This window comes from Silurus meridionalis, chromosome 16 (assembly GCF_014805685.1).
Source record: "Silurus meridionalis isolate SWU-2019-XX chromosome 16, ASM1480568v1, whole genome shotgun sequence".
NCBI lineage: Eukaryota > Metazoa > Chordata > Actinopteri > Siluriformes > Siluridae > Silurus > Silurus meridionalis.
Genome location: NC_060899.1, coordinates 6,723,400 through 6,736,637, shown reverse-complemented (window position 1 = coordinate 6,736,637; position 13,238 = coordinate 6,723,400). Strand labels below are relative to the sequence as shown.

At 39.7% G+C, this 13,238-nt stretch overlaps 1 protein-coding gene across 4 annotated transcripts in view; it reads right to left on the bottom strand.

Moving 5' to 3' along the window:
• Window positions 1-2,942: 2,942 nt before the first annotated feature.
• Window positions 2,943-13,238, bottom strand: part of arhgap46b (Rho GTPase activating protein 46b) — a 71,347-nt gene continuing 61,051 nt past the window's right edge. For all 4 annotated transcript variants that reach the window (XM_046869387.1, XM_046869388.1, XM_046869386.1 and 1 more), the window contains 5 exons: window positions 9,397-9,470; window positions 8,332-8,531; window positions 6,027-6,118; window positions 5,723-5,892; window positions 2,943-5,287 (listed from right to left, as the gene is read on the bottom strand). In XM_046869387.1, coding sequence (XP_046725343.1) covers window positions 5,093-5,287; window positions 5,723-5,892; window positions 6,027-6,118; window positions 8,332-8,531; window positions 9,397-9,470 — 731 coding nt within the window. In that variant the 3' untranslated portion in view covers window positions 2,943-5,092. The remainder of the gene's footprint in view (window positions 5,288-5,722; window positions 5,893-6,026; window positions 6,119-8,331; window positions 8,532-9,396; window positions 9,471-13,238) is intronic.

Genomic DNA, 13,238 nt, shown 5'->3' with positions numbered 1-13,238 from the left:
GCATTTTTTTCCTCTAAAACCTGTTTATGCCGTTCAGCATTGATGGAGCCTTTCCAAATGTGCAAGCTGCCCATTTCACAGGCTCACTAGCACACTTCCATACCACCAGAGATGCAGCTTTTTAAACTGAATGCTAATAACAAGCCAGACGGTTCCTTTCCTCTTTAGTCTGGAGGACATGGTGTCCATGGTTTCCAAAAAGAAATGAAAATTTCTATTTGTCTGACCATAAAACAGTTTTCCACTTTGCCTCACTACATTTTAAATAATCTTTTGCCCAGAGAGCACGGTGGCGTTTCGGGATCATGTTAAAGCATGCCGTCTTTTTTGCATGATAGAGATCTGTGGATGACATGGCAAACTGTGTTCATGGACAGAAACTTCTGGGCGTGTTAATGAGCTCATGCAGTGATTTTCATTACAGAATCATGACTGTTTTAAATGCAGTGCCACCTGAGGGCCTGAAGATCATGGGCAACCAATATTGATTTGAACCCTTGTCCCTTGTGCACAGAGATTTCTCCAGATTCTTTGAAACTTTTGGTGATATTATGTACTGTAAATGATGAGATATTCAACTGCATTTCAATCTTTTCAATCTTGAAACTTGTGAGAGACTGTGCCTCTCTAAGATACACTATTTATACCCAATCATCTTACTGACCTGTTGTCAATTAACCTAATTAGTTGACATTAGTTGATTCGCCAAATGACCACTTACTTTTTCCAAACTTTCGTTGCCCTGTCCCAACTTTATTGAGACTTGCTGCAGCCATCAAAATCAAAATTACCTTTTTTTTCAAAATTGTACATTTCAGTTTAAACATTTAATATGTTTTCTGTGTTTTATTGTGAATTAAATATGGGCTTATGAGATTTGCTAATCGTTGCATTCTGTTTTTGTTACATTTTACACAGTGTCCCAACTTTTTTGGAATTGGGGTTGTAATACATGGAAATGTTGGTTTCCATTCATCTCATTTGGAAAAAGCAGGCAATAATGTGTTTAGCGTACTCTTTAATTTGTCCAGTGAATTAAACTCCCTACAGCCCTCATCACTTAGTTGAAAGATAAGAAGTATACACCACCATCATTTTCTGGATCACTGACTACCTGGTATTCAGACCCTAGTGCATTTGTGAAACTGTGTCAGACCACGTGGTGAACAGCGCAGAGGCCCGAGAGGGCATGACCCTGTCTCTTTTCCTGTTCTTAGATTTCTGGCTTAACTCAGATCTATGCTAGCTGCAGAAGCTTCCTTAGTACACACGTGTAGTTGTTAAATGTCAGTGATGAACAGGTCTTTTGCAGAGGTTAGGGATTAGTATCCAGTAGTAACTGTGATTAATAGCTTTGTTGAATGGAATGTGAGAATGCATCTTAAAGACAAAAGCCATGGTGATAGACCACAAAGACCAACACAACCCCCACTGACCAACATCTTTATGCAGGGAGAGGTTGTGAATGTGAATAAGAAATATTTGGGGAGTGCTTATAAACAGGGTGAAAAGCAGTCCTTATTGATTCAGGTTCTCAAGCATGCAGGAAGCTGCACATGTTCCAGCCAAAAATAAACCCCAAGGAGCTCTACAGGAGGAGCTCTATTTGGCCTAATATCACATTGTAACCTGGAGGCATTACATTCTTTACTGCTTACATGCTTCACCCTAGCTGGATTTCCTACTTAAAGGAGTAAATAGGCTAAAATACAAATGTACACTATTTCATACTTACCTCAGTCATAAGCACCGATTGGTGAGTCTATTGTTATTAGTAATATTGTTAACAAATTGTTTTTATTGCTAATGCATTTCCTTTCCTTTCGACTTAACAATGTTAATGAAAAATCAGATGAACCATTAATAATCTACATTTTGTCAAATTTGACTTTACTTTTAATGTTAAGTCTTTATCTTAAACAATCCTAAAGCTGTGTGATTTTCAACTTTATGACAGTGGTGGGATGTAAAGAGAAACAGTGGATTCAGCATTAGTGTATCTTTAATGTGACCTGAGATTCAATTTCAGAAGTTAACCAGCAGAGGGAGACATTGTTCGCCTTTTCTTTTTAACATTGCCCAAATACTGCAGTCTTGTGAGGACAATTGCGATGAAGTTTTTCGTCCTTTGTGCTGTTAAATCAGTACCTGGAGGTACGGTGATGGGTTGCAATGGGCCAATTATTATATTATATGAAACATGATTGTGAAATAATTTGAACACCAACACTGATTGCTGATGATGTAGGGTAGGTTTGAACCTATGAGAACAGGTTGTGGATTATAATATATGGTCATTGAAGTTTATGAGAACTCAACCTTGTTGCACTTTGTTAGAAATGCTGCTGGCATCATTATTAATCAGTAGTAGACTACCGATTAGTTATATTAGCATAGTTTGCCTGGCTGCCATGAAGTGCAGACATGTTGAAATGTTTGTCATCTGATTCCTGGCCTTTTCTTATGATTAGAACAGTTTATCTGGATTTAGTCATGCATTTAGAGAAGTCTGGGTGAACAAATGATTAGTGAAATGGTCCTGGTTCACTGTGAAATTATTTAATGTCTGGAGTAGCTTTGATTGAAGATTTGGTACTTAATCTGTATTCCATCTAATTGCCCTGGAATTGTAGTAATAATAGGGGGAAACACCGGACTGATGGAAATCAGTTATGCTGTCCTGTCTGAATGCGTCTGCACTGTGCTAAAAAAAAGAGGTTTGGCCGTTTGTAAGCATTCCATTTTAACTGTACATATACAGCATGTGCTTGTGTGTCTGAACACAATACTTTGTAGGATGTATGCCATTTCTCCAATTTAAAATACTGAATGATTCTCTCAAATACATTGTGTGATACTTTGGTGCAAATAAATGAAATAAATGTCACAATTTTGCAAATTTACAAACTTTATACTTTCTTTCTGAAACAATGGAAATTAAATGCTTGCCATCCATCTTTATTTTTCCCGCTGGCCCATCAGAGGCCGCAGCAAAAAAAACCCAAAAATGTACAATTTCAAATAAGAGGTCATTAGTCCCCGCAAGGATCACTGGAAACTGCAGAGAAGGAGGACACACAGGTAAGTGCAATACAGGAGCATAGTGGAGGTCGACCACACACACACACACTCACACACACACTCACACACACACACACACACACACGCGCACGCACAGGAGTAGTGTGGCTGTATTCTGCTACAGTTCTGTTCACTAACACAATCATCAAAAGGATTATATATAGATATAGAAACAAAAAAAAGAACATACAAAAAAGAAAGACAGAACTCTGAACCGCCTGATCCGATGTAAAGTAAATGGATGTAGTAAGGCTTGACTGAAAAGGGATAAATTAGGTAAACAAACAATATCTTGTAAATCATATTTACAAAATAACACAATTGTCAGTGGCATGAAGCTGCTGTTAAGTCCTGTGAGAAAACTGTTGTATATGGTGTGTTCTATAGGTGTATTTTCCAGTCAGGTTGCTTGTTTCACATTGACCATTGAACATTGATGATGAGAAAAAAGGAATCTTCTACGGCACAAGGAATACTACTACTAGCTCCCTCCAGCCATGAAGAGCACGATTAGGGACTGTGTGTAATGTGTGCCATCAGGGGGAGTGGAGAAGCAGGACCCAGACGGAAATGCCAGCAAGGGGGTTTTAACAAGCAACTAATCATGCTTGACTGTTTTTGCCTGACGGAACCATCTTATTTGTGGCCTACATCTTAAGAAAAACAGAAGTCAGAGTGTGCTTTGTGTGCAAACACGTGCGGTCAAAGAAAACGGGCTCGTTCCAAAATCACGAGCCAAAACGCTCCCATGCTGGGTGCTAAACCCCAAAGTCTGACCACAGAGCTAAATATACTACAGCCTGGGTCCTGGCTCGGTCCTTAACCACACATCTGAGATATGAAACTGCGTCTCCGTCTTATGGAAAATAACAACGTAAAAATATGTTTGTGAAGCATTTCAGTCATCCACGTCATCTGCGGACTGAGTTGTGTTTTAGAATCCAAGTCATGTGGCTTTAGGAACTGATGAAAGCCTATGCATGAGTGACAAAATGTTATAAACACAAGTCCAGATACCCTGAATCACTACCACGAGACATCTGAACTGCTGGAGTCAGAACTGAAATTGGTCTCGGAGCCTAATACTGTATATTGTCTAACTGTATGATCTGGAACACAGTGAAAAGTCCTGGGTGCCTTCTGTTATACGTAATGGATAAAAATAGCATGCACTAAATCAAATGAAGTATTTTTTAGAAGGAGATGAGATAAAGGAGAGGTTGTTTCGAAGCACCTTTCATGCCTGATTACAGAAGGATAACCTTTCAGAACATCATCTCACACACACACAGTTGAGGACAGACACCATGTTTAAAGTCAGCAGGCCACAAAGGAGCCAACAGAACTTTTTTTCAGACACACATCAACATAAGCAGAGCATACGCACACAGCATGAGACTGAGGTTTTAAAACCAGAGGCTCATACACTCCATAACATAGAGATTAGTATCCATTAAATATCCAACACACTCAAACCATATTAAATAAAAAAAAATCCACAGAGAAACAATGGATCATTGACCAGATAATCTAGCAGAGAAACAAAAATCATGTCGAAACCCAACCGAGTTATTAGTATTAATCCAAAGAGCTGTAGATCCCTGCACATTTGGTATCATATTACAGTTAACAGTCTGCTTGTTGCAGATGGAGTGTCCACCAGTGGAAATGATTTACTTTCTGAATCGATTCAGTCTTTACAATGGCATCTGCATTTCTGTTTGCTCCAAATGGAGTCAAACAGGTGAAAACCTCCAAAAACAATGCTGGTATTGAGTAAGTCACTGAATGACTTGCCAATGATTTATATTTGGAGGTTTTTGCTAAGAGGTTTAAAAAGAAAACCAAGTTCTGCTCTCCTTGAGACATCAGCATGCCATTTTTATTCATTTTTTAAGCCAAACAGCACGACTGGTAATTGGCAACAACGCCAGAGGTCTAAACCCTGTAACGAAAGAGACCCCCACGGGCACACGTACGAGCGGGGAGGCGCACTGTAGTGGCCTAAATGTCACACTAGGTCCTTGATGAAGCTGGTGTCCAGATGCACAATGAGAATGCGGAGGAAGGACATCTCTTTGCGTGTGTTCTCGAATATGATGCGCGGGTCGTCTGATTGGCAGCGCAGGCAGTTGGGCGCCATCACCATGGCCAGATTGTTCACGTCCATCTTAGTTTTCCTTACATTCACTGGTTGTGCGAAAACCTGAGGGGAGAATAAAAAAAAAAAATGCCATTTTTAATTCAGATTTCACAGATTCTAAGCAAATTGATCTGAAAACTAGCAACTTGTGTACTCTGTGTACATTTCTTGTGTCGTCCTGTGAGATCTAAAGCGAGTATGGATTTGGGCAGAATGTACAGTATGTATACGTTTTATTATTACTTAATTAACTTGAGAGCACCATTGCAAGAAGCTCTAGTAAAGACTGTATTCGGTTCACTACTGTGCGTAAATGTGTAAGGTATCAGTCCACAGGGGACCAAGTGGCAAAGAACCAGCCACCTGAAGTGTGAACAGCTGCTTTGTACCGGTCAGACTTTTTACATGTGCTGCTGAGAAAATGCTTTGAAAAACTTTACAGAGATTAATTCCCCATGTCGATTTTGGGTGCGAGTGTGTTTTGTGTGTACGCGTTACCTGTAAGAAATGGATGAAGTAACACAGCACCAGTTTGTTCAGCTCTGGTAAAGCCTGCACTACGTTGATAGCTGCCTCGGCGTCCTCATAATGACTGATACACTGCATATAGAAATTCTGTGGAATCACAGGCTCCTCCAGCTCCCTGTACCACAGCTTTAAAAGTGATGCTGAGAAAGAGAGAGGGGAGGAGAGTGGTAATCACATGCTTGTCCATCATCCCAACCTGTCGTTAAAATAAACACCTCTGAATGTGAAGTGCGTTATGATAAAGCAAAAGTGTCTTTCATGCTGTTGTTCTTACCAGGGACGTTAGGGTCAGAGAGGTTTTCTGGAATTTTCCACTGGTCCACTTGTAATTTCAGAGCATTTACTTCGTCTATGTCTCCAGGAACTCTGCAACATTAAAACACACACGACTGTTAATTGAATGAACTACATACCCCTACACCTCTAACGTTATGGTTAATAGAGATCGATCGATAGTGGGTTTTAGTGATACCGATAGCTAGGTTGGATCGTACTTGCTGATAACCAATTAATCAACCGATAGTTTTTTAAATGGATACTGAATAAAAAACAAACAGTCCATGCACAATAGTACTGCACATTTAAAAAAAAAAAAAAAAAAAAAAAAAAAAATCTGATTATTATATAATTATATATAATTATTATATAATTAAAAAATTCAATATAATAAATATGATATCGTGCTCTCCGTGGACCATGCGGTTTCCGTGCAGGAAAAACAAACAGCACGTGTCAGTAATTCACCTCTAGAGGCCGCTCTCCTAATGAAAGCGGACCGGTAAGCCTGAAAAATCGTTTTGGATTTTTGCCGACTCTCAGTGCAGATTAATCGCCAAAACCGATTCATCGTTCGACCTCTAATGGTCATTACTCCATTTCATTATCTAAATTGATCAAATACCACTAACAAAAACATATGTAGCTAGTTCACAGTCATGGTTTTTAAAGGGAGGTTCATGCACCTAGGGTTCTAGATGTAGGGAAAGTAGTTTGGTTTGATTAGAATTATTAGCCAAAAGGAGTGGTCAAATAAATGAAATTAATTCAATGAACAACTACTCAGATAACAGAAACCAAACCTTTACTCAGAAACCAAAAATTCTAGTGTATTGCAGCTGGTTTAAGAATGACTTGTCTAATAGAACATGCCATTCTTAAACCAAAGGTTTACATACAGAAAGCAATCCATTGATTTATTAAAATCTTAAGACAATGACTTGGCTCAATATCAATTTACTTTTTAACCAAAATTCTATAAAAGAAAAATAATTTCTGTGCATGTCCTGGAAAAGAATGAATCATTATATAGATTCCCTAAAGCAAATAACATTTAAAATCTTGGCATTATTAAAAAATAGCAGAGAAGAAACAATGGGTGAGGGACAGATTTCCTGACAGGACGCACACAGGTGATGGGTGCCATTAAATAGACTATTAAATAAGGGAAATAGAATGATGGAAAGAATGTGCTTGTATTTTGGAGCTCCACATGTCCACAGTGCCGCACTCCCTGGCACATGATAGGAAACACTGATCCCACTTTATCTCTCCCAGTCTGATAAACACAGTGTAAATATAATTCATGTGTTCATATCTCCATCACAACCATGAATAAAGCTGTTTAGCTGTTTTTGGCGTATTGAGGCAAATCCTACTGAGGCCTCGGCTTGTCTTGAACAGCTATTCCATGTAAACGATTAACGCTTCTGATTTTATTTCTCTTTGAACCAAATGTCAAACAAGTGGGGGTCAGTTTGGATAAGCGGCTCCTGCAGGGGCCACCCAGAACTTGCGAGAATACAACACTTTTCAAAGAGATGTTTTTTTTTTCCGATTGTGAAGAAGAGAGAACACATACACACACACACACACACCGAGTGTGAAGAAGAGAGGACACACACACACACACACACACACACACACACACACACACACACACACACACACACGTTTAGTCACTTATTTCACTTAGCAGAGGAGTAATTATTTACTATTTCTGTAACCTAGCATCTTATTTGGAAACTGGAAATAGTTGCAAATCAGCAGGTAACTGTGCATAATGGAGTTATGATAAAAATGCTTTTGGAGGGAAAGACCACACCTAAATTCCCCACATTCCCATCTACGCTTCCACTCCCTGTGACAAAAACGTATACTCCAAAATCCAGCCGTCTTTTTTAAACTAAAGCCTCGCACTATCATTAGGTAAAGGAATGCTCTATGCTGCTGATGCTTAAAACAGGAACGCATGCACTCTGTCATTGGCAGAAGATGAGAATCCTTATGATGCCATAGACATCACAGACATCCATCTGGGTAAAAGGGATGGCATTACTCGCCCTTCACTTTCAATCAAAGGCAGCTATGAACTTTGAAAGCTGCAAGCACTTTCCTCAGAGTGTGTTACGCGGCCCCGTGATGCAGCAAGAGCAACAGTAAGCATGTGGTTAGTAGATGGTGTACGATGTAGAAGGGCTGGCTGGTGGGATCTTTGACCATACTTGGCATAGACACCACTATCACAAAGTCTTATATGCATGATATGCTCGTCCCTATCCACCTTTTTTTTTTTTTTTTACCTGAAAATCCCCTCAGTTTGGGCTCCACCGAGTGCCAGGACACACTGAGAAAGCTGCACCTGCACCCAGGGCAACCTCCTGTGAGGAAACAGCTGGCTCTGCCTCTCCATGATCTCCTCCAGAGCACTTCCGAACAGCGAGGGCGTCACTATGGCGTTTTTCCCGTGATCAATCTCGTCCAGGGTAGGTTTCCTCAGACCCTTTAGAGAGAGAGAGAGAGAGAGAGATTGCGGGAAGAGTAGAGGAAAAGATGGCCACATTAACTAGTGGAGTACTTGTGAAATATTGTACATTTGACCAACATCTCATGAAGATGAGATATCTGCTCTTTTAACCAACAATATTCATCACATGATGGAATGCTAACAGAAGGTTTTTTTGTAAAACCTTCAATAAGTTAGTCAAGCACTCTTTCTAAAGATTCTAGACCTGTTGTATATACACAACTTTCCAAAATCATAGGGCGAAGACTTGCATATGATAGACCAGTGGGAAGTCTGATGATGTGTAGTAGTTTGCTAGCACGATAACTCGACACTAGCGCCCAGTGATGTGTTGCTAAGTATAACGCCTCAGTGAGAAACAATGGGGACAGTGGTGGGATGGCTGATTACAGGGTAGAGACTGAAAGAAGGACACTAAAGGAGGTGGGACACAGCTAGTACATTTCTGTGTATATGTGCGATGTGGTGATCTGAGGTTACTGTAACCCTCTCTCCCCAGTCTAAGTGGCTCTCAATGAGCTTTCTTAAGGCTGATTGCTAACACATGTAGACACTTAGACACTGCTACACTATGTTACACTTCAGCAGTCTTGGGCCAGCCTGAACACATTATAGCTTCTTTTCTTTCAGCTGCACCATAAACCTGTGGTTGTTCTCTCCGGAAACCCTGTTTAAACCGCTGACCTTTCAGATAGCTCATCAAGCCAATTCTGTTTACCTCAAGTGTGTGGATAACTTTCAATCAACTCCACTGTTTGCCTGAAGGCCCGTCTAGGTTAATTATTGGTAAGGCCGAACGATGAACCGCTCTCAGGGAAATAAATAAGCATGCCGTTCCTACCTTTTTACCTCCAGTCACAGCAACTTTCTGTAGCTTGCGGTAGCAGTATTTGGCGTAAGTGCTGATCGGCAGACCTGTAGAGGACACGAATAACAGATAATTAATCAATGGCAGGGCTTTCTGCTGAAACATCGCTTTGTATAAAGCAGGGAATTGTTTCGGTTGTGTTGAACCTTCCAAAGTGTGAAAGAAGAGTTAGTGCTTTCTAACACGTCCACAAAGATCAGCAGGGCAAGTAGATGGAGAATGAATTGTGTAGAGCTGTACTTGCCTGTGTATATTTTAGTTACACTAATGCGTGTTTGAGACTTGGATGAAAACCAGTTTGGGTGTTTATTTTTTTCAGGATGTAGCACTACAATCTAGCTGAAAGCTACGAAAATTATACACGGCGTAAAACCAATATGGCAGATCTCAATACAAATACAGGCATGATCAAATACACAAAAATCAAACAGATGCAAATTCCTCTGTCGTTACTGCAGTATTTGGTCTACGGGGGCAAGTGTTGAGCCATTGACACTATGATAACACAGCTGTGAAGTAAAACGCAACGGTGAGTAAAAGTGAAATCAGTCCTGTAGCCACAATGCTTTACTTTGCGAATGCAACATTTCTGACATAGAAGTGGTTAGTAATTAATGAGCCATCAATTAAAAAAAACCAACTATACTTCGCAATAGGTATGGTAAATCCTATGTTTGTTTTTTTTTTTGTTTTTTTTACTTATATGTAGAGCACTAATACACTCAATGGAATGGGAGATTTAAGTTTGTGATGGTTTTATTCGATGTGTGAGAGCGAGAATGCAAAAATGAGAGAAAGAAAGAAAGAAAGTAGGAAAGAAAGAAAGAAAGAAAGGCAACGATGACATGTAAAGAAAAAGAAGATATCAAACTGGTGGAGGTTTTCTAAAGGTGTGAGAGAAACGAGAAGGTCAAAACAACTACGTTCTACAAACAAATAATTCTTCTTGAAGTTAACAACTGTGTAAACTTTGCGTGAAGAATCATAGCTTGTTAAAATAGCTAACGAGCGGTACACAGACATGTTCGTTTGTGATTAATAAATACAAGGGTCTGTTATAAGGACCAGTAATGGAATTGGAAAGAAAAACAGCAGCTGTATTAATGTCTACTAGGGTTAAGTGAGAAGTGAGAAGAATAGATGATGTGGAAGAACTTTGAACTGTTTCTACATACAAAATGGGCAGAAAGAAAGTGTTTTCCACTGCAGTAATTAAGGAATCTGGGCACGCCCAGCTTTCAAGCTCACACCTCTGTCCAAACGCCACTTTTGGTTGGGCTGAGGAAGCAAATGGGCAGTTTTTATAGTCTAGAATGCACAAACACAGACACACACCCACACACACCTACCCAGGATGATTCAAAGCCACTTAAGATATGTTACAGCCTGCAAAGACAGTTTGTAACTTGAGCTGGTTTAAAACTCATTTGGCCTGGTTACAAGCCCTAAAGGTGGGTGGGGGAACCAGCAGCTTTTACAGCTGGTGTTTTACATCAGTGGCTCTTCAGTTATCAGGGCAGTGAAAACATGGCCAGCACATGGGTCAGATATTTCACAAGTGCCTGCTTCTGTTTGATCCATCTTTGCACCCACTGACGCCATCCTTGTGTCCTCCTTTCCTCTTTCATTTCCTCTCATCTCATCTTTTTAAATCGACTTCTTTTTCCTAGTTTGTTTTTCTTCATAACTATTCTCATATCCAGCCTCTTTTTTATTTTATTTTTACAACTTTTATAAAAAATAAAACTTCCTTTATTCGGCCCTCGTTAAGCATTAGTCATGTTTTCCCAACTACACACATTATTCTCGGTCTCTCCCTCCATTTTTCCTCTCTCTTTGTCTCGTTTTGTTTCCCTCTGTCCTCCTCCGATGGCGTTAGTGGCCTCAGGAAAACAAAAGGATAACCGAGTGACACCGCCACTTCAGGCCAGACAAAGTAGGAGGAGATGAGTGAGGAGATGAAGAGGGCTGAAGAAAGAAAGGAGAGATAGCAAAAGACTGTTTTGCATACCAATAGTCAATGCTTTAATGGCTTTTCTTTCATCCTATAGAAGTAAAGAATCCTGGCTTTCCAATGAAGTGCTTAACATATTAAGGAAAGCATATTTTTTTTCTTCCACAGAATCCCCCCGACCCCACCCCATCCACCCGCTGCCACACAACATCCCTTCAGGATGGCACAGTGCGGTGCTGAGAGGCCCCTGCCTCAAACCCCTCTACATGAACCACCTACCCTTTTGAAAATGGAGACCTCTAAAATCTGCTTTTCTTTCACAGGACCCTAATCTTTAATCCTAAAGGTTTCCTGAAAAGCCATTAGTACTCTCATTTGTGTTCTCTATGCACAGCCTGTGTCCTTGTAATTTCTGTTATTATTCTGTTATTCATTCCTCTGCTGTAACAAAACATTTTTCGCATTGTGCATTAATTTGTGTCTAATTTCAAATCACTAAAACTGTTACACTAATCATTCAATGCATAAAATTCCTCAATCCTTGTGTTTAACATTGCTCAGCAACCAAAACTTCCTGTTAGCTGGCAACAGTGGGTTGAAGATGATTTGATTATTGTGAATATTAAATTTGAATGAAATTTTTTTTATATAACACTGTCTAAAATGTTTTTTGAGAACATTTTATTACTGTCACTAGAGGGCGTCTGTTATCAGGGGTATAAAAGATTTACTGTGGCTTATCGCTTTAATTTAGCACAGGTGTACTTTAAGAGGTTGAGTTGTAAAATCCGTCACGGAGTATCAGTGGAAACCGAAATTAAAAAACCCGAGCTAAACTAAACTCTGAATAAAATCTAAACTGTGTAAAAAAAAAGGGTTTCTTTTGTAGATTTGGTAAAAGAATCAAAATGTGACAAGGACAAGAGAGACCACTGATTCTGCTTATTCAGGATAAATTGACCTAACATAACCTCTGCATACTTTACTGTATGTACTTTCATTTACGAATTTTGGTTTGTAGTGGTTCTTGTATCTAGGCTTTAATCTTAAGGCAATCCTGCTCTAGAATATTGATTTAGCAGAAATTATAAATAGCCTCTAGCATTAATATGCTTTATAATTAATCCATGCTCAATACGTGTCTGAGGTTGTAAGACATTGGCTGCCATTCCAATGTTAAGCCATTGCCAAATCCCGAATCTCCGACCGATTAACAAAACTAATCTGAGGGCAAAGGCTGACACTTTACAATTGACAGAATGTAGAAAGAGAATGTCACACAGCCTTAAAAGAGACCAGAGGCAAAGATAAAAGGCCTGAGTAAGCAAGAACCGCTGCCACACACCACTATGACTAATCTGCCTTTTTGCTTTGACAGAGAGCGTTTAAAGGAGCTGTTTGTAATATTTAGAGTGCTCTGATGCCTGTGAGGCGAACTCCAACTGAAATAAACATTAGTAAGCCTAAGCGTTCTCCTCAGCTCACCCATCTCCACTACTGAATCTACAGCTCTAACTTTTAATGGAAAATAGATGTTCTGGCTGGTTGGTATTTTGGCTGGATGGAGGTAATTTATGGGCCAAAAAAAAAAAAAAAACATACCTTAGTGATTCATTCTCAGTTTAACATCTAATCTTGAAAATCAATCTTGTTTAAAAGAAAAAACCAAACAAACATCTTTTTAAACAGCTACGAGTCAGTGCATTAGTTTATGATAGGTGGTCTCAGAGGAGTCTGAAGCATCCCTAGACACAGCTGTGTGCAGCACTGTGGTTGGTCGTTGCGTCAGCGAAGCCAAAATCATGCCACTGAAGTGCGTGTTGTATAAGCAGAGGGCAGGATGACTGACACGCACTCATCT